General features: G+C 39.6%; 1 protein-coding gene across 4 annotated transcripts; it reads left to right on the plus strand.

Annotated features, from left to right (window-relative positions):
• Nucleotides 1-5116: 5116 nt before the first annotated feature.
• LOC111238036 (dematin-like) lies at nt 5117-19637 on the plus strand. 4 transcript variants are annotated; one of them, XM_022767413.1, is made up of 17 exons: nt 5117-5564; nt 10515-10561; nt 12081-12161; nt 12509-12580; nt 12750-12821; nt 13156-13200; nt 14915-15023; nt 15933-15977; nt 16064-16195; nt 16800-16897; nt 16979-17081; nt 17185-17240; nt 17925-17970; nt 18139-18146; nt 18393-18458; nt 19056-19136; nt 19455-19637. In XM_022767413.1, exons 2-17 carry the CDS (start codon nt 10553-10555, stop codon nt 19566-19568), a joined length of 1137 nt encoding a protein of 378 aa, XP_022623134.1. In that variant the 5' UTR covers nt 5117-5564; nt 10515-10552; the 3' UTR covers nt 19569-19637. The 4 variants fall into 4 exon arrangements, 3 of the variants coding, with proteins under 3 accessions (XP_022623134.1, XP_022623135.1, XP_022623136.1); XR_002665801.1 differs by lacking the exon at nt 18139-18146 and having other exon boundaries at nt 19455-19472; XM_022767414.1 differs by lacking the exon at nt 12509-12580 and having other exon boundaries at nt 12678-12821.
• Nucleotides 19638-20575: the final 938 nt, after the last annotated feature.

Raw genomic sequence — 20575 nt, forward strand, 5'->3', positions numbered from 1 at the left:
TATGCCTTACTATTCTATGACATTTTTATGCCTTTTTATAATATGACATTTTTATCACTTTTTATGCATTACTATACTATAAAGTTTTTATTCCTTATTATACCATGAAATTTTTATCACTTTTTATGCCTTACTATACTATGACGTTTTTATCACTTTTTATGCCTTACTATAGTATGACATTTTTATGCCTTGCTATACTATGACATTTTTATCACTTTTTATGCCTTACTATACTATAACATTTTTAATCACTTTTTATGCCTTACTATACTATGACGTTTTCATGCCTTACTATACTATTACATTTTTATCACTTTTTATGCCTTACCATACTATGACGTTTTCATGCCTTACTATACTATGACGTTTTTATCATTTTTTATGCCTTACTATACTATGACATTTCATGTATTACTGTACTATGACATTTTTTCAAATTTTTTCGCCTTACTATACTATGAATTTTTTTTCACATTTTTTTCCTTACTATACTATGACGTTTTTTGAAATTTTTTTGGCCTTACTATACTATGATGTTTTTATCACTTTTTATGCCTTACTATACTATGACGTTTTCATGCCTTACTATACTATCACATTTTCATCACTTTTTATTCCTCGCTATACTATGACATTTTTATCACTTTTCATGCCTTACTATACTATGACGTTTTCATGCCTTACTATACTATCACATTTTCATCACTTTTTATTCCTCGCTATACTATGACATTTTTATCACTTTTCATGCCTTACTATACTATGACGTTTTCATGCCTTACTATACTATCACATTTTCATCACTTTTTATTCCTCGCTATACTATGACATTTTTATCACTTTTCATGCCTTACTATACTATGACGTTTTCATGCCTTACTATACTATCACATTTTCATCACTTTTTATTCCTCGCTATACTATGACATTTTTATCACTTTTCATGCCTTACTATACTATGACGTTTTCATGCCTTACTATACTATCACATTTTCATCACTTTTTATTCCTCGCTATACTATGACATTTTTATCACTTTTCATGCCTTACTATACTATGACGTTTTCATGCCTTACTATACTATCACATTTTCATCACTTTTTATTCCTCGCTATACTATGACATTTTTATCACTTTTCATGCCTTACTATACTATGACGTTTTCATGCCTTACTATACTATCACATTTTCATCACTTTTTATTCCTCGCTATACTATGACATTTTTATCACTTTTCATGCCTTACTATACTATGACGTTTTCATGCCTTACTATACTATCACATTTTCATCACTTTTTATTCCTCGCTATACTATGACATTTTTATCACTTTTCATGCCTTACTATACTATGACGTTTTCATGCCTTACTATACTATCACATTTTCATCACTTTTTATTCCTCGCTATACTATGACATTTTTATCACTTTTCATGCCTTACTATACTATGACGTTTTCATGCCTTACTATACTATGACGTTATTATCACTTTTTATGCCTTACCATACTATGACATTTTTATCACTTTTTATGCCTTACTATACTATGACGTTTTTATGCCTTTTTATAACATGACATTTTTATCACTTTTTATGCCTTATTATACTATGACGTTTTTATCACTTTTCATGCCTTGCTATACTATGACATTTTTATCACTTTTTATGCTTTACTATACTATGACGTTTTTATGCCTTATCATACTATGACATTTTTATCACTTTTTATGCCTTACTATACTATGACGTTTTTATGCCTTTTTATAACATGACATTTTTATCACTTTTTATGCCTTGCTATACTATGACATTTTTATCACCTTTCATGCCTTACCATATTATGCCATTTTACCACTTTTTATGCCTTATTATACTATGACATTTTTATCACTTTTTATGCATTGCTATACTATGACATTTTTATTACTTTTTATGCCTTACTATACTATGATGTTTTTATCACTTTTTATGCCTTATTATACTATGACGTTTTTATGCCTTACTACTATGACGTTTTTATCACCTTTTATGCCTTGACGTTTTTATCACTTTTTATGCCTTATTGTACTATGACGTTTTTATGCCTTACTATACTAAGACGTTTTTATGCCTTACTAACTATGACATTTTTATCACTTTATTAGGCCTTACTATACTATGACATTTTCGTGCTTTCCTATACTATAATGTTTTTATCACTTTTTCTCCCTTACTATACAAGGTCTTTTTTGTGCCTTACTATACTATGTCTTTTTTATGATTTTTATACCTTACTATACTATGTCTTTTTAATGCCTTACTATACCATGTAGTTTTAAATGACTTTTTATGCCTTACTAAACTATGTCGTTTTTATGTCTTTTTTATGATTTTTATACCTTACTATACTATGTCTTTTTAATGCCTTACTATACTGTAATTTTTATGACTTTTTATGTCTTACTATACTATGTCGTTTTTATGCTTTTTATGCCTTACTATACTATTTCCTTGTGATTCTAACCAACCCAAAAACACAAGAAGCAGCACCCCTGTTCCTAAAAATATCCATTCTTGTTTTACCTGATATCAGTGCTGCCTTTGATACGGTTGACCATAAAATTCTGCTGGAGAGACTCGAGAAATTGGTGGGCTTATCTGGTCCTGTTCTAAAATGGTTCAATTCATATTTACATGACAAGAAGTCTTATGTTTCCATCAGCGACTTCTCTTCCAACAAAAAGGATGTTACATGTGGGGTTCCCCAGGGGTCAATTCTTGGACCATTACTGTTCAACCTGTACATGCTTCCACTTTCACATATCATCACTAACCATAACGTCAATTACCACAATTATGCAGACGATTCGCAACTCTACATTTCTCTATACCATGATGACTTATCTCCCATACAGTCCCTCACCCAATGTATCAGTGACATTAACAAATGGATGACAGAAAACTTCCTGCAGTTAAATAAAGACAAAACAGAAATACTAATCTTTGGTGCACAGACTCAAAGACTGAGAGTGGCTGAACACCTCAAGTCCCTCTCTCTGGAGAGCAAAACTGTTGCAAAAAATCTTGGCATAATCATGGATAACAATTTAAAGTTCAGGATTCATATCAACCACATCACAAAATCATCTTTCTACCATCTAAAAAATATATCTAAATTAATTTCTATCAAAACCTGACTCTGAAAAATTAATTCATGCATTCATAACCAGCAGATTAGATTACTGTAACAGCCTATTCACTGGCCTCACAAACACAAGCATTCGACAATTACAACTAATTCAAAATGCAGCAGCACGTATTCTCACTGGTACAAAAAAATATCAACACATCACACCCGTTCTTAAAACCCTGCACTGGTTACCCGTCAAAAAAAGAATAGATTTCAAAGTCCTCCTGTTAGTTTATAAAGCACTAAATGGTCTTGCACCTCAGTACCTAACAGACATGCTAATTACCTACACACCAGCAAGAACCCTCAGGTCCACAAACACTAGTACACTAGTCATTCCCCGCACCAAAACTCAGGAAGGGGAGGCTGCATTTTCTGTTTATGCCCCACACAGGTGGAACAGTTTGCCTGAGGCAGTAAAGACTGCCCCGTCAGTCAATCTTTTTAAAAATAGGTTAAAAACTTTTCTCTTCTCAACGGCATTTGATTGAGTGTGTGTGTGTGTGTGTGTGTGTGTGTGTGTGTGTGCTTGTCTACTCTGTGCTTTGTCTTGTTTGTTATTGTTTTGTTGTATGCTGTAAAGTGCATTGTGTCTGCCTTGTGCATGAAATGCGCTCTATAAATAAAGTTTGAATTGAATTGAATTGAATTAATGTGTCCAACAGTCTTTTTCTAAGGGTGAGAGGCACAATCAGAATTTTAAACCTAGCCCAGTCCCCAACAATCACTACCAGCATCTCAAACCATATTACACATTACACACAAATGTTCACAAAGGAGGTACAGAGTTGAGCTGCCTATCATGTCAGCCGCCACTAATGATGTGCTGGCCGGGTTCTTAAAGTCTCTTCCTCTGATGCTTAAACGGCTGCAGCTGTGGTGAGGACTTGCAGGATCATTGCTGCACCAATAGGAGAAGCCGTGGAGTCGGAGGCTCCTCATCTTTGTTCCAACAGGGAAAAGTAATCCATCAGTTAGTGTTAAAATGCCCGACCATTGTGCAGCAACAGGCTGTAATAACAAAAAAAACGCATCTGTCTTTTCTTTCCCAAAGGATGCAGAGAGGTAAGTCTAGACAGGGATAGATTTTAAAATTAGCTACTGTCACATTTCATACCATTGGTGCTGCCTGTAATACAGCATCTTCTGTATAGAGGATCTTTGACATGCACGGCCACCTACACTGGCTGCCTGACTGCAGCAGGCTCCTGGATACGCGGTACGAAGTCGCTGCTAACACAGTTAGCATTCATAATTCGAAGTAAACTTTATATCTCAGTGTTAAAATAATCTTGGTAGCTAATTGCATACATGTCCACATTTGGTAAATATCACATATATGAGGAGAAACCTTGTAATATTAGCTGAAGTTACTGTGTGTAAGCTAACTGTGTGGTGTAACCGCTTGTATTGGAACCATACTATGTCGCTTTTATGCCTTTTTATGCCTCAATATAATATTTATGACATTTTTATGACATTTCATGCATTTCTATACTGTGAGGTTTCTATGCCTTTTTATGTCATATTATAATGACTTTTTTTCTACTTTTTGAGCCTTACTATACTATGATATATTTGACATTTTAATGCCTTACTATACTATACTACGATTTTTTTTCCGTTCCATTATTTTGTTTATAATTTTGTTTATCAGTTTTAATGATGTTATATTGCTTATATACTGTATATATGTATATGCTTATCTTAATTTCCTTAAATAAAACACCATCTTTGATACAGATGGAAATAAAACTAAAATGAAATGAGATGAAGAATAAAACAAGATAAAATATTTAATTTGAATGAAATAAATGAAAATAAAAAAGGAAATAAAGAAGATACCACTTAAAACAGCTATATACAATATATAAATGACTATATATGGCATATGTTTTGCAATTTCAACATGACAACTAGTTCTTGTTGAAACGTCCTTGTTTTTATTAAATGAACAATATAAGATGTTTCTATGGTCGTTGCATAATAACACCGCCCTCTTGGTTTTGGTGCAGCACTCGTTTCAGTTGCAGGAGGATCTTGATCATGTTTCTTGGAGGCAGACATTATGCAATGTCATAACACAGCGGTGATTGTTCCCCTGCACATCGTGGAGTGTCCCGCTGGAGCAACAGGAAAACATCCCCCTCCTCCTCCTCCTGCAGGGTCACAGCAGCCCCCAGCCCGGGCTTTAAAACCAAGCTGCAGCCAGATCTCATAGCACCTCCTCCTCCTCCTCCGTCCTCTTCCTCTTCCACCCTCCCACCTCTACCCGTCCTCCTCCCCTCCCTCCGTCCTCTTCAGCCGAGGAGCGTCACCGTCGGTCTCCTGGATGCGTCCAGCCGGATCTCGCCCTCCTTGCTCACTGTGATTTATTCTGCGCTGTTTGGAGGTAAGAACGGCTTCTTTCCTCCTAAATAATGACTGAGAATATAGCCATCAGATCCCGTGTTTTTGCCGTGTTCAACCCAGGATTTACTGGCTGTATTTTTATCGTGTGGCTGCAGACGCACTTGTCTCCTCTCCCTCCCCTTTCATCCGCGTAATTAAGCCACAGATACCGAAGGCCACATGAGCAGCGGCGCGTTAAGGTGCTGTTTTAACATCGAAGGATCATTTCAGACCTGCTCTTCGTCATGTCTCTGATAAAACCATCATCATCATCATCATCATCATCATCATCTGTTTATCTCAGGCCTGTGCTCCCAGGACACATCCCCACAGCTTCTGCCTGGATCATAATTACAGAACACACAGTTTTATTCTGAGCAAATACACAGATATGATGCCTTTAGGTCAATTATAGGCTCAAATTACCATTGTTTTCATTATTATAATGCTTTCTTGTATTATTTGGTCTAAAGATGGCTGTATTTATTACCCAGAACCCACAGGGTGATGTCTTTACATTGAATTTTCTCAACCACCAGTTACAACCAGAAGATAATCAGTTTACACTGATGTAAAACAGAGGAAAGCCACAAATCCTCATATTTAAAGAGAAGGAGCCAGAACACGTTTGGGTGTCAGTCATTTCGTTAAACTGTCAGAAAACAGAGATAACATCTTCAAATGTCTTTTTTTGTCTGAACAGTCCAAAATGCATCAAGTATAAACTAATAAAACAGTAAAAATAAACAGCAAATATTCACATTTGAGAAGCTGGAACCAGTGAAGTATTTTATTTAATACCTGTTAATCAATTATCAAAAATAGCTGCCAATTTATCTTCTATCGATCATTTAATCTAGTCCATTCCTCAAACACAACACCACTGAGAAATACTTTTCCTACTAAAATATTATATATTATTTAAACATCTGTAAAAAAAAAAAACTGTAATAGATCTTTCAAATATATACAGTATATATATATATATATATATATATATATATNATATAGTATATATATATATATATATATATATACTGTGATTTCTGTGGCTTATACACATGGTGTGGCCTGTAGCTTCCTCCTACTGCTCCTGCTCATACGCTGACTTTAAGTGTGATGATCTAAAACTAAACTAAACTAAAGTCATTATAGAGCTGAAATGATAAATTGATAATTGATTAATGATTGAAACCATTTGTCAGATATTTGCTGGGTTCTCTAAATGTTTCCTCAGGAAAAACTGAACATCTTCTGGAGGTTTTCACTGTTTTCTGACATTTTAGACTGAACAAATAATCACTTAATTATAAAACTGTTCAATAACTACAAACAGAAATGAAGGTAATTAGTTGCAGCCTTAATAACAACAAGTCTTTATGTTGCTGTGATGCTGCACAAAAAACCTCCTGTACGATTTTGTACATTTACTCAATCACTTGTAAGGTGTGTTTTAACCGTGTGTGTGTGTGTGTTAGGACTAATGGACCATACACACACACATACACACACACACACACACACACTGAGCTCAGCTCCATTGATGTGCTCTCTGGCAGTAAAAGCTCTTAGTGATAAGACTCTCGGACACAGAGAGCACTCAGACTGCTGCCGGTCACATGGATGGATCATTCCTCAGAGACTCTGAAGCAGTAACCGAGTACATTTACTCAAGTACTATGCTGAACTACAACACTGAATACTTCCATTTTATTCTACTTTATTTTAGAAGGAATATTGTACTTTTTACTGCTCTACATTTATCTGACAGATCCAGTCACTGTACAGATAAATATTTTGCAGACCAACCTGTGATGCATCAGTAAAATGATGACCTAAGAGGCCTCCTGCATCGATGTGGAGTCAATTCACTGATATATAGTGGCATCTCCTTAAAAGAAGTCATGTGGATATTGAATCCAATGGTAAATGTAACAGGGAGCCAGTGCAATGAGGCCGTAACTGAGCTGCTGCATCTTCAGTTAAACAGGAATACAGGACGTTACAACAGTGGATATGAGAGGAGACTAAGCAGTGGGCGATTTTTTCCAGCTGCTGGAACAATAAGAAAGGATGTAGTTTAACACGACTGGAAACTGACTTAATACGTCCAAACCAGGAGTGAAAGATGAGCACAAGGTTTATGGGAGCCAGGGATCGTCAGCGGTGGTGAGAAATTTCATGGGTGTGATCAAAGATAAACTTTGGTTTTCAGCTGCAAGAAACTGAAACATCCACTAATACAATTATGCAAAGGAGACACAGACAGACATCTGTATGATGTGTCCTAAAGGGAGGGAGCATATGGAGGCAGAAAAACACGGGACCCAGAATCAAATCTTGAGGAACTCCACAGCCGAAGATGCGTCCACACTACTATGTTTTCGTTTTAAAAAGCATCTCGTTTGTTTTCAATCACCAACAACAGAAACTCAGCTGGACCTGTTTTATTTTTGAAAACTATGGGGTTGAGTTTTATTTTGAAAACTGTGTTAGTTTGGATGGAGATCGAGTTCATTTGAAAACACCATTTTAAAATGAAAACGTAGTCGTGGTGACGTCGCCCTAGTCCCGGTCTTTTATCTCCACCCAGTTCCCAGAGCTTTCACCACCTCTCAGGACAAACGGTGAACTGTGAGGCAAAAACGGAGGAAGCTATCGTAGCATATTAGCTGTGAGCCACCATCCAGTTTTAGCATAAAGTCTGGAAACAGGGAAACAGCCTGGTTTGTCCAAAGGAAACAAAACCCACCTGACAGCACTAACAGGGTTAAATCTGCTAGCTTTACAGAAGCTGGCGGGTGGATGTTGTTACCTTGCACAGAGCTAGGCTAGCTGTTAGCTTCCTGTTTCCAGTCTTTATGCTGAGGTAAGCTAACCAGCTACTGGTTGTACTGGTGTTTAAGATATTTAGGCATCTGTATCCAGAGGAAAACATCTGTCAGTCCCGTCCAGATGATGAAAGCTGCTTCAGAAGATCAGGTTCAGCTGAGGACAAAGATCCTCTCTCACTGATCTGGTGTCATTTTTTTTGCAGGGGTGGGGGGGTGGGGGGTGGGGGGCTCTGATGACATTTGATGGTGAGAAATAGATGAACGAGGGAGAGACAGAGGGTGAAGCTCTCCCGCCTGTGTTCAGTTGATTCTCTGGAGGGAGGAGTGTAACCACAGCAATAACTGACGAGGACCTGCTGGGCGTTGGCCCGGCTGGGCGAGCTGATAAACAGGAGAGGGGAGGGAGGGAGGGGGAGGAAGACGAAGGGCGGGATGGAGATGGAGATGGAGGAGGAAGGGAGGGTGAAGCAGATGAAAGAGAAGTCACGACTTGAGGAGGAGGGGTCACAGGAAACGGGGATCTTTCGGCGGGAGATATCCTTAGCAGAGGCTCTCATGTTGTTTAGGTACAAGGTGTGTTTCCTGTGAGCAGGACTACAGCCAGTCCCCCCCCCTCCACCTCCTCCTCCACCTCCACCTCCTCCTCCACCTCCACCATCCGTCCCCTGAGGAGGCTCTGATATCAGCCAGGACTAAATCTGATTCTCAGTGTTGTTTTACACACAGTCTCCTTGTCCCCGTCATCCAGCCTCACCCCCCCGAGGGACGAGCTGCGTCTGAGTCTCTAACAGAATCATTTGTTCCGAGCAAAAACTCTTTTTTTATCTCTTTACAACCAAACACTGAAAAATTAATATAATTTGGTAATTAACTGAAGAAACATCCAGTGGGGGAAAGTAAGGAAGTACATTTAGTCCTTCAGTACAGTACTGAGGTACTTGTGCTTCACTAGAGTATTTCCATTTTGTGCTACGTCATATTTCTACTCCACAAAATGTGAGAGGGAAGGATTTGACTTCTTACTGCTCTACATTTACCGGACACCTTTATCTTTAGAGAACACGTGTTAATTTTAAAAATTACACTGTTAAAGATTAAGATAATAATCCCCGTCGTTTTGTCAAAATAGGTTTCTGACACACAGCGGTGTGGAGGATCAAAGACTGCATCCAGACGAGGGACCGATCATCCCTGGCTAGAAAACTTTCTATTGAACTTCTGCCTTTTCACAGCGTAAACAGAAACCTGTCTAACTCTGACGCTGCCCCCACTGTTCATGTGTTCACTTGCATCTCATGGACGCGTAGCATTAATGTCTGAGGACGTGCACAACCAACGCTCACAAGGAACGCAGCACACGTGAAATAACCACGATGTTTTCTGTCATTGGTCAGACGTCTCTGAGTTTATCTTTGCGGCATCGTAATGATCTCTTTCAGTGATGTAACGTTTCCTGGTGAAAAAGGCGAAAAAACACCAGTTTTTCATGATTATACAAACCCTGAATTTAATACCTGTTCTGGAGCTTTCGATCATATGACATGACCGACCTCAGCAGATGGAGTTTTAAATCTGAACGTCTAAATCTTCTTGTCTTAATCCATAAAGTCACGCAAACAGATTTTTTTGCAGCAGACATTTTGTCATGTCAGAGCATGAGAAGCACAGATGTTACTAACAACATTAATAATGGCTGCATCCCATTTAGTTTGCCAGCTCCAGGGCTCTGGTCCACTGGGACTCTTAAATGGACCAGAGTCACCATTAATGTTGTCAGTTCCACATGTGCTTTTCATGCTATGACCATGGATGTAGTGATGGACAGGTGTACTGGGCACAGGCTCAGGGGCCCAGGGGGTCAAGGGGCCCCTGGAGACACAAAACAACAACAAAGATAAGTTAAAATGTCTTCTGTTAAAAAGGCTTATTTAAGATATAGAACAGTTTGTATGTTCATCATATTTCTATTGAGATAAACTGCAGCAGGAATGAAACGTTATTACTCCAGATCGAGATGAGTCATTCCCGTCTCATTCATAAGATGCTGAGCCGTGAGATCAGATACTCTATAATGGCAAATGCATTTGCTGATTGTCTCTCTTCTTGTGTCTCTCCAGCTGGTTAAAACCAAACAGAGGAAGGTTTCTCTCCAGCCATGCAGAAGGTAATCCATCATCCCACTGGCCTTTAGAAATGACAGTTGGAGGAAATAAAAAGTGCACACATTCATGGCAAAAGTTGAATCTACACACGGCTCTCTGCTCCAACAATGATGTAGTTTTGTCCCTCGTTTCTATTAGTGATGATAAAGTTGTTCTCATCAGGGTAATAGCTGAGAATTAAAGTCCAGAGGAGCCAAAGTCATGAGCAGCGAGACGATGAGACAGATTGGAAACAAACCAAAGTCAAACCAAAGTGTCCAAGTGCAGACCTCATGTCTGGAGACGACCGTTCTGTAAACCAATGGCAAAACAGTTGAGTCACACCCAGTTCATCACCTCCACAGAGTTTCAAATCACATTCATTCACTTCAGTTTGGATGAGCATGAAACTGTCCTGCTGGAATCATTCGAGTCCAAAAGATGAAAAACTGTTAGAAAAGCTCTGGTTCAAGAAGCCCATGGACATGAACACTGCTCTGTTAGCGACCTTTGCTCCCTACAGACTTTAACCACGTCTGACATCGTTCACAGTTTCTCTGCTCGGGACTTTAAGAAGTGTAAATTTAATGTTATTTGTCAAAAGCTGCCAAATATTCTTTATTTTAAAGCAAGCTAACGCTAATTTAGCTAAATAAATACAACCTGGTTGATGCTACAAGCTAACATACTAGACCAGAAACCGGTTATATCCTCTGGTGTGAACCTGAACACAAACCTGTTTAAGGTGTGGTCCATGTCAGTGAATTACATCTGCTTTCAAAACAAATACAAGAAACAGAAAAATGAAAAATGTTTGTGAAGTATCTTTAACTCCATCCCACTCAGGATGTAGAAGTTATGATACTGTAACACCAAACTGATCTTTAATGGCATGTTAGCTTAAACATTAGCATGAATTTGAACCTCTCAGAACATGAACATAAAATAGAAAAATAAAAATATTTCCATTTTTTTTGAGAGGTAAAAGCATCATAACTTTAATGGAAAACAAAATATCATCATATACCGCAAGCTAATGCTTAACAGCACGTTAGCTTACTGAGGTTAAACATTAGCATTAAGTTGAACCCTAGTCCTGTTATTTTTCACAACTTGCTAATGCTAAAATGCTAATATTAATAAAAAAGACTGAAGATGAATTCAACATGTAGAACTTGTACATTCAAATTTCTGTGTGGCTTTGTTACAGACTGGATTTTATTTCACTTAGCATAGCAGCACTTCCTGTTTGAAGCTACTGTAAAAAAAGTTAAATTAGCTGGTAAAGTAAATCTGTTTGTTTCCTGTGCTCTTGTGCATAAAGAGGAGTGTGTCACACTGTGATGATGGTTTGGTAATATTGTCACTGGGTTAGTTTTCTCTATAAATCATTTAATTCTATTGTCGTGTCTGTGTTTCCAGATCAGGCTGAGTGCATTGCTTTTATTATTAATATAAATTATGGATAAAACTATGAAAATAAAACCTGAGTTGTGATAAACTGGAATGATTTCACCTCCTAAATGTTTCTGTTGGCGTCAGGTGGAAGGACGGGTAACTCCGGTCAACCTGCCTTCTTCCAGGGGCCCGAGCGCCCCGGGGTCTCCTGCCACGGGCATCATGGTAAACTTGTACCTGCTCAAACACACCTGTAGTATCAGTCTGTGCACACATACACACATTAACCTGCTATCTGTGTGTGTTTGTGTGCGTGTGTGCGTGCGCGTGTGCGTGTGTGTGCGTGTGTGTGTGTGTTTGTGTGTGTGTGTGTGTTTGTGTGCGTGTGTGCGTGCGCGTGTGCGTGTGTGTGCGTGCGTGTGTGTGTGTGTGTGTGTGTGTTTGTGTGTGTGTGTGTGTTTGTGTGCGTGTGTGCGTGCGCGTGTGCGTGTGTGTGCGTGCGTGTGTGTGTGTGTGTGTGGGTGCGTGTCTGTGTGTGTGTGTGTGTGTGTGTGTGTGTGTGTGGTGCTCAGGCCCGAGTGAACGACCAGGTGGTGGGCTACAGAGACCTGGCAGCTCTGCCCAGAGATAAAGCCATCCTGCAGGTGGNCGTGTGTGTGTGTGTGTGTGTGTGTGTGTGTGTGTGTGTGTGTGTGTGTGCGTGTGTGTGCGTGTGTGTGTGTGTGTGTGTGTGGTGCTCAGGCCCGAGTGAACGACCAGGTGGTGGGCTACAGAGACCTGGCAGCTCTGCCCAGAGATAAAGCCATCCTGCAGGTGGAGAGACCAGACCTGATGACCTACCAACCACACCTGACCTTCTCCCCGCTCGACCCGCCGCGCAGAGAGGTACACACACACACACACACACACACACACACACAGATAGCAGGTTAATGTGTGTGTGTGTGTACAGACTGATACTACAGGTGTGTTTGAGCAGGTAAGTTTACCAGGAGACCCTGCCAAGGCACCAAAGGCAGGTTGTGACAACTTTATGTTTTAGACATTATGTAGATTGTGCGGTAAAATAATCAGCCTGGAAAGGTTTAAAATGAAGACATTACACCCTCTCTAACTCCTTTTGTCTCAACCTCATTATTTCTGTAGTTACTGTAGTAACAGTATTAAGTCGTATTTTGAGTGTGTTATAATGTCGGCCTTGTGTTTCTGTGACCTGCAGCGATCTCTCTCTCCTCCCTCCACATCTCCCACCATGTCTCCTGAGGTAAGACTCTCACTCACCTGTCATGGAGCAGATAATGCAGGTACATCAGCCTCACACCTGTAACACAGCACAGTTAATAAGAGACAGAATACAACATTTGTTCAGTGCATTATGACATTTTTGCACCGTTTTTTCCTCAATTTTTTTATGCAACATTTTCTTGGTAAATACTCTGGAGAGCCAGCGTGAGGACCTACAGATGGCTTTCCATCATCACACCTCTCGTGCACAGAACAGTAACAGTGGAGTTTGTCGTGTCACATGAATCGTCTCCACGTCTTCGGGTCGTGTGGAAAGATTCAAATGTTTTGGGAGAATATTTGTTGGTTATATGTGTTTGGGATACTGGTCTGATAAATGATTCTGTAAAAGCTGGAAACTCGGGTGATGAAGACCTTCACTGCAAACTGTGACACTATAAAACCTGGATCTGGGTCAAGTCCCAGAGAAGTATTTAAGTTACTGAATAAGAAATGCGTGAATTTGTTTTTACTTTTCTTCCGTTCAATGTCTCCAAAGTTCAAACAAAACAAGCGACAAAAAAGGGAGTTATTTGTTAAAAAGCAAAAGTTATTTGTTTCCTGTGAAAAACGAAGAACTAAAACTCTTACGTTTGAACAATAGTTGGACAAAGTAAATGGAAAATACAATATTATATAACTTCAAATACAGTTTGATTATCATCCTTTTCCTCACGTTCACTTATTAAACATTTCTATAACCTGAGCTTGAAGATTCATTCTTCACCATGTCCCCTTACTCTGTGTCATCAAAGCTTTCAGCCACATTTCATGGTCTTCCTCAGTTTGGTTGTCGACTACAGTTGGAGCTAGTGGACGTTTATCACATAAGTGAAACTCCACCCTCAGGGAGCTTGATAACAACTAAACCGTCTCCATGACAACTGAGCAAACTCCACCTGCTGATGAAGACCATTAGATGTGGATGAAACAACGAGTACTTGAATTCAATTTATAGATTCCACGTTATTTAAAATGATATTTACTGAAGACAAAAGCTGGAATAAAGAATAAATCATTTAGAATTCCAAGCTGAGAGGAGACGAACCCTCGGTGACCTCTCATGTCTCACTGCCGGGTCACGACCCAGACATTAAGGACAAACAGTGGTTGGACTGATGTCCTCATCCTCTCGTCTCTCTGCTTTGTCTCCTCCGTGTTAGAAATGTGACATTTAATGACTGGAGTTTTCCTGCAGCGCTGGGAACAGAGAGCGTCTCTGTGGCGGCGGCTGTGACCTCACTGATGATCTCCATCAGTCATGAATGAGCTTCAGTCCTGTGAAGTCAAATCTAATTATACTCCAGGGACAGAAGGGAAAAACTGCTGAGACTCAGAGTCACTGTCAGTTTCAGTTTCAGTCTGAATCTGTGTTTACCGCTCACAGCGCCACCTGCTGGGCCGACCGTTTACAGACCAGAATCTCATCCTGTCAGTGCCGCTTTTCAAAAGAAAAGCCTGTGTGTCAAAATAATCCAGCTGCCATCAAAGCAGTCCGTCATCCTGGACAGACGACGGAGAGAACTATTAAAACCTGTATCCAACATAGTTTATAAGATCAATCTGCCCAGCATCATCCTCATCCTCATCATCATTATCATCCTCATCCTCATCATCATCCTAATCATCATCCTCATCATCATCCTCATCCTCATCCTCATCCTCATCATCATCTGTGTGTGTTTGTGTGTCAGGTGAAGGGACGCAGAGCAGAGAGTGACAGTGGTTCTCCTGGAGGATCAACGCTGCAGCTCAACGCTGGACGCAAGATCAGCACCAGCCTGCAGCATTTCCACAGACCAGGTCTCTCACACACACACACACACACACACACACACACACACACACACACACACACACACCTCAGATGAAACTACGTCCCTGTTTGTCACATTAGAAACAGGCTGCAAATCTGTTCTTTTCTTGTCTTGGAATTAAAATAGATAATAATAGTAAAAAAGATCAATAATATTGATATATTAAGTTTTACATGAGACAGTTCAACCAGACATGATGTGATTCTCAGTCAGTCGAATGTTTTAACTTTGAATTTAATTTTTACAAGGACTTTATTTAAAGGCCAGTTTTTATTTTAACATCGTCTCCCAAAAACACTCAGTTTCATTATAAGAGTGTTTTGTTTTATGGAGCCCGGATCTGATCCACGAATAATTTAATCATATGAATCAATAGATTAATGAAGTGATACATTTTTTAAAAGCTATTAGTTGATGAGTTAAATTACATTTAAATTTATTTAAAATTTTAATGATGCATTAATAAACTCAAAGTAAGAAAAGACAAAAAAACAATTAAAAGGTCATTAAATTTTTCAGTTAATTAATTCTATTTCCTTAATTTTGCAGTTCCATTAAAAAATTCAACTATGAATTCACTATTAATATAGATCATAAACATATAATTAACACAGCGAATGATATTTTTTATTATGATTAATGCATCATTTAAATGCAAATTTAATTAATCAGTTTATTTAATTGTAGTTTAACTGATTATAAATAAACTAATACAAGTTAATGAGTATAATGAAAATTATTTGTCATTGTAGTTTTAATTTCAATTCTAATGTTATTAATTTTATATTTTTGGTATAGATATTATACGTCATCTTCACATGTGGTTAATTGATTTTATGTTAATACTGTCACTCCTGGACTTCCAAACTCTGACACCTGAGAAATATTTTTTCAGATAATGGAACCAACATCTACAGGAAACCTCCCAACTACAAACAGGGTGAGCTCTTATTCTTGTTTATCAGTGTCTTTATGCGTTTTCTGCTCCGTCCTCACTGACTTCCTGTGTTTACTGTGTCTCTGCAGATGGTAAACATGTGGAGGGCAGCGGAGTCATCCAGTCCGCAAAGTTTCCTGCAGCTCAGCCTCCGGATCCCAACCAGCCCTCCAAGATAGAGACGGAGTACTGGCCCTGCCCCCCCTCGCTGGCAGCCATGGGTAACACACACACACACACACACACACACACACACACACACAGATCCATGTAAACACACAGAGTGAGGCTGAGGTTATGTCCACACTACTATGTTTTTGCCTCTGTCCACACGACTTGTTGTATTTTGAAAACTCTGGGGTTGTGTTTTATTTTGAAAACTCTGGGGTTGTGTATTATTTTGAAAAATCTGGGGTTGTGTTTTATTTTGAAAACTCTGGGGTTGTGTTGTAGTCTGGACAGAAAGTGAGACGTTTGTAATCGATGAGGTCACACTCATGGTCTCCCCTGATTGGCTCTCATCAGCCTGGACTACCAGTGGTGAATACAACATGATAATGAATGACAGAGTTACTGACCTTGTTGTCTTTGCAGCTGTTGTTCACTTACATTCTGTTTTAATGCTACAACTGCAGAGGAGACAATCTACTTCCTGTATACACCAGCTTGCATATGCCCAGTGTAGTGAATGCACATGTATGAGTTTTCAGGTGTGACAGTCTGGACGGATATCGTTTGAAAATGGCGTTTTAAAAAGAAATGGTAGCAGTGTGGACGTAGCCTGAGTTCGGTGACAGATCTAACTTTAAACGTGAACTCTCGCAGAGATCGAGTGGAGGAAGAAGAAGGAGCTGCCGGAGGAAGATGAGTTTGAGGACCTGACAGAAGAGGCCAAGACGCTGCAGGAGCAGGAGCTGGAGAAGGTCAGTTACTCGAGATGAATAAAGGTTATGACCTACCTGTCTGACACCTGTAACACCTGAGCTCCCTGCGTCTGTGTCCAGATCAAGTCCAACCTGGGCCGTCTGATCCTGAAGGAGGAGAAAGAGAAAGCCGTTTATCGGAGGAAGACACAGTCGCTGCCCGACAGAACACACATGCACACCAGTGAGAAACACTGACCGTCTGAGGCTTTATCTGCGTTTAGTTCCTGGTTCAGGATGAATCGACGCTCACTGAGATTACCTGTGTTTCTGTGTTTTACCTGCAGGTTTGTCAGCGAGTGCATCAAAGTCTCCTTCACGTTCAGGCTCAGGCTTGACCAGAGTGAGTGTTTGTGTCTGCAGCTGCAGACTGTGAGACTGGGTCTACACAGGAGGAATATTTAATAACTAGGCCAGCGCACTGAAAGGAAAAACATTATTATCACAGTTCACATGTGGCGTCGCCTCAATAATAAAATGTAAAGTCAACACTGAAACAGCTGAGGAGTGTCTCATTGCACTCACTTTATTTTATATTATTATCTGGATATCACAAATTAATTATTACATGATATCAGGATTAAATTAACAAACAAAACAAACCAAATAATAAGATAATCATAAAGATAATTATTATTATTATTATTAATAAAATTATTGTTATCTTGGAAAAACAGGATAATTATCGTATTATCTCAAAAAAAAAAACGTTATTTTTAATGACTTTTTATCCTGAGATTATGTGATAATTAACTGATATAAATATAAAACAGTATAAAATAAAATGAGTGCAACAGCTCCCGTACAGAGCTAATATCACAGGGTTGTAATGTGTAATACCCACGTAGGCCACAAGGGGCTGTGAAATATTTTTTTTTCCTTGTGGCTAAAATGAGTATTACTTCTTGTACTTGCGTCTCAGAGCTTCCGTATGTCGCCATTTACAATTCCAGAAACAAAATGAACCTTTTAAAGTGAATTTAGTTTTTCAGTGTAAAACGTGTAACCAGGTGTTTGGTGTTTGCAGATGCAGTCTGCAGAGTTCTCCACAGACGGAGACAAAGGACCATCAGGTAGGATTCATGTTCAGTTTTATACAATGAAACGGAGGAAAGAGCTCATCTGTTGGGGACTATTTTAATGTTGATGCTGGTGGAGGAACACGTCGCAGTGCGGCTCACTCATGTGTTTTTTATTCCCTGTCCTCGCCGTCTCTCCTTCCTGTCGTTGTGTTTTGGCAGCTGCTCAGGTGAGTGTGTGTCGCCTCCTCAGACATGAACTGTGTGTGTGCTGCAACTGAACAGCTGCAGGTGTGAACTGACTCCTGCATGAGCTTCTGCACAGTCCTGAACACAGTGTGTGTGAGCAGATGCATGTGTGTGTGTGTTTGTGTCACCATGCATTTTCTCTTTGGCTTGCCGTCCCTGTGCTGCGTTTGTGTTCTCCAGGTTTTACGTTGTTGTGTGTAATTTTTGTTGCGTTTGTTCTGCTGTAGAACGGAGAAGCTCGCAGGGAGAGGATGGACAGAGGAAACTCTCTGCCGAGCATCCTGGAGCAGAAGGTGAGAGCTGCCAACGCTTTCTAACAACACAGAATCAGTGGAGGATTTATTGTTTGTATAATCATTTATACAGGAGAAAGGTTTGAAGAGTATAATTTGTTCAAAATAAACCAACATGATGTGATTATTGTGAACTGAACCAGGTGGAAATTAAAATTTATTTTCTTCTCCACTGAACCTCGTTGAGAAAGTTCATGTTCCAGACGTAGATCTGATGAGATTTTGAGGTCGGAGCTTTAATTAAAAACATTTTTATACAGTTTTTTTTGCATTTTCTGCAAATGTTTCTGAAGCATGAAACAGGAGGAAAGAAACAACTTTAAAAAGAAACTTTATGATCTGATATTTATTTATCAGTGTTTTCTCTGAAGCATAAATGTAGATGTTTTTAAATGTGTATATTGTTTATGGTTGTTTGTGTATTTATTATATATTAACACATCGTGTTGTTAGATGCTGCAGATATAAATTTCTGGGGTCACAGTTAATGGTTCAGTCATTTTGTCATTAACATGACAATGACAATATTATCTGATAATAATTATAATAATAGCTCCTGACCATGGACGTCACAGTTCACGTCTCTCTGCTGCTCAGGTCTATCCCTATGAAGCGCTGGTTGTGACCCACAGAGGGCGCTGTAAGCTGCCGCCAGGAGTGGACCGCACTCGACTGGAGGTGTGTATCACAGTGTGTGTGTGTGTGTGTGTGTGTGTGTGTGTGTGTGTGTGTGCAGGCGTGTTGGATCAGTGGTTAAGGTCTGCAGTGAACTAGTTTCACTAGTGATGTGTGAAGCGGTTTAACGAGACCCGTTCGGACCCTGAACCAAGAAATCCTCGGAAAATCAATCCTGCACCTGAAGATGTTTCTATTTTCTACTGCTGTCAGAGAGTGTAGAAAAACAGCGACATCTCACTCTGAGTCCGGCTCTGAAATCTGCTTTTAGTCCTCTGATAAAAACTGACCCTGATTCTCCTTCTTCTTCTCCTCTCCCAGAGACACCTGGATCCCGAGCAGTTCGAGCAGGTGTTCGGGATGCCGATGGCCGAGTTCGACCGCCTCTCTTTATGGAAACGAAATGAACTGAAGAAGAAAGCCTCACTTTTCTAACAGGAAGTGACATCGTCCCCGACTAATACTTGACGAAGCACCTGCTTTGAAAGGAGGAGGAGGAGGAGGAGGAGAGAAGCCAGGCCATAACGTCAGATATCCAGCCCTTCATCACGTCCATTCACACCAACACGCCCTCCATCTAACTAACCAATCACGTCCCTGGATGTGAGCCGGCCCCCGAGGATCAGACAGAGTGTTTACTGAAGGCTGGTCCTGATTAACCCTTTACTCTGGCTAACCTTAACGATGCACTGACACTCACATATTACCTGTGCTGCACTTATACTCACTGCTCGCAAATCATCCTCATTACCTGTCTACATCAAACACCACCGCCACCATCCTCATCATCATCCTCACCATCATCATCATCATCATCATCACCATTATACTTGTGCATTGTCTCTGCAGAGGTCTGTATCATGAGGGGAGGTTAGCATGTTAGCAGGTTAGCAGCTCTCTTTGGGTTTAACTCAGGTGTTCTGGACTCATGAAGCTGGTTCACCTGTCAGAAACAACTACTGACCAATCAGATCGCTGGAAAATCATTTCTACAGGATCCTGACAGGGACAAAAGCACTGAGTTTATAATAAAGTCACAAGAAATAAAGAACGAGTGACATTTTTAAAATGATCAGAACAATCACTTCTACTCCAGCCTGATTTAAGATTTCTGACGGTGTCAGTTGCTTTAAATCTTTGTAACTGACTTCATGTGAACCCACATTAAATGCAAGATGCTAATGCTAATGTAGCATCCATCTGTTTAGTCCACACTGACTGACAGCTGATATTTACTGGACCAAAACAAGTTTTCATGTCGACTCAGCAGGAAGAAATCAGCTGTTTTTATCTGTTTATCTGCCGATAGTCAGAATCAGAAAACTCACATCCAGATCGATCATTAATCAGATATTTACACAACAAAACAGAAACCACTCCGTGACTCTGTGACGCTGCCCCCTCTGGTCATGTGCTGAATAGCATCCTGCGTAGCATTAAAG

This window comes from Seriola dumerili, unplaced genomic scaffold, assembly GCF_002260705.1.
Source record: "Seriola dumerili isolate Sdu_G_001 unplaced genomic scaffold, Sdu_1.0 BDQW01001186.1, whole genome shotgun sequence".
NCBI classification, from domain to species: domain Eukaryota; kingdom Metazoa; phylum Chordata; class Actinopteri; order Carangiformes; family Carangidae; genus Seriola; species Seriola dumerili.

Excerpts from the sequence above, each read along its gene's own strand:
- LOC111238036 (XM_022767413.1), top strand. Across the intron at positions 17,082-17,184 it reads CAGAACACACATGCACACCA|GTTTGTCAGCGAGTGCATCA; the intron begins GTGAGAAACACT and ends TTTTACCTGCAG. Across the intron at positions 17,241-17,924 it reads CAGGCTCAGGCTTGACCAGA|ATGCAGTCTGCAGAGTTCTC; the intron begins GTGAGTGTTTGT and ends TGGTGTTTGCAG.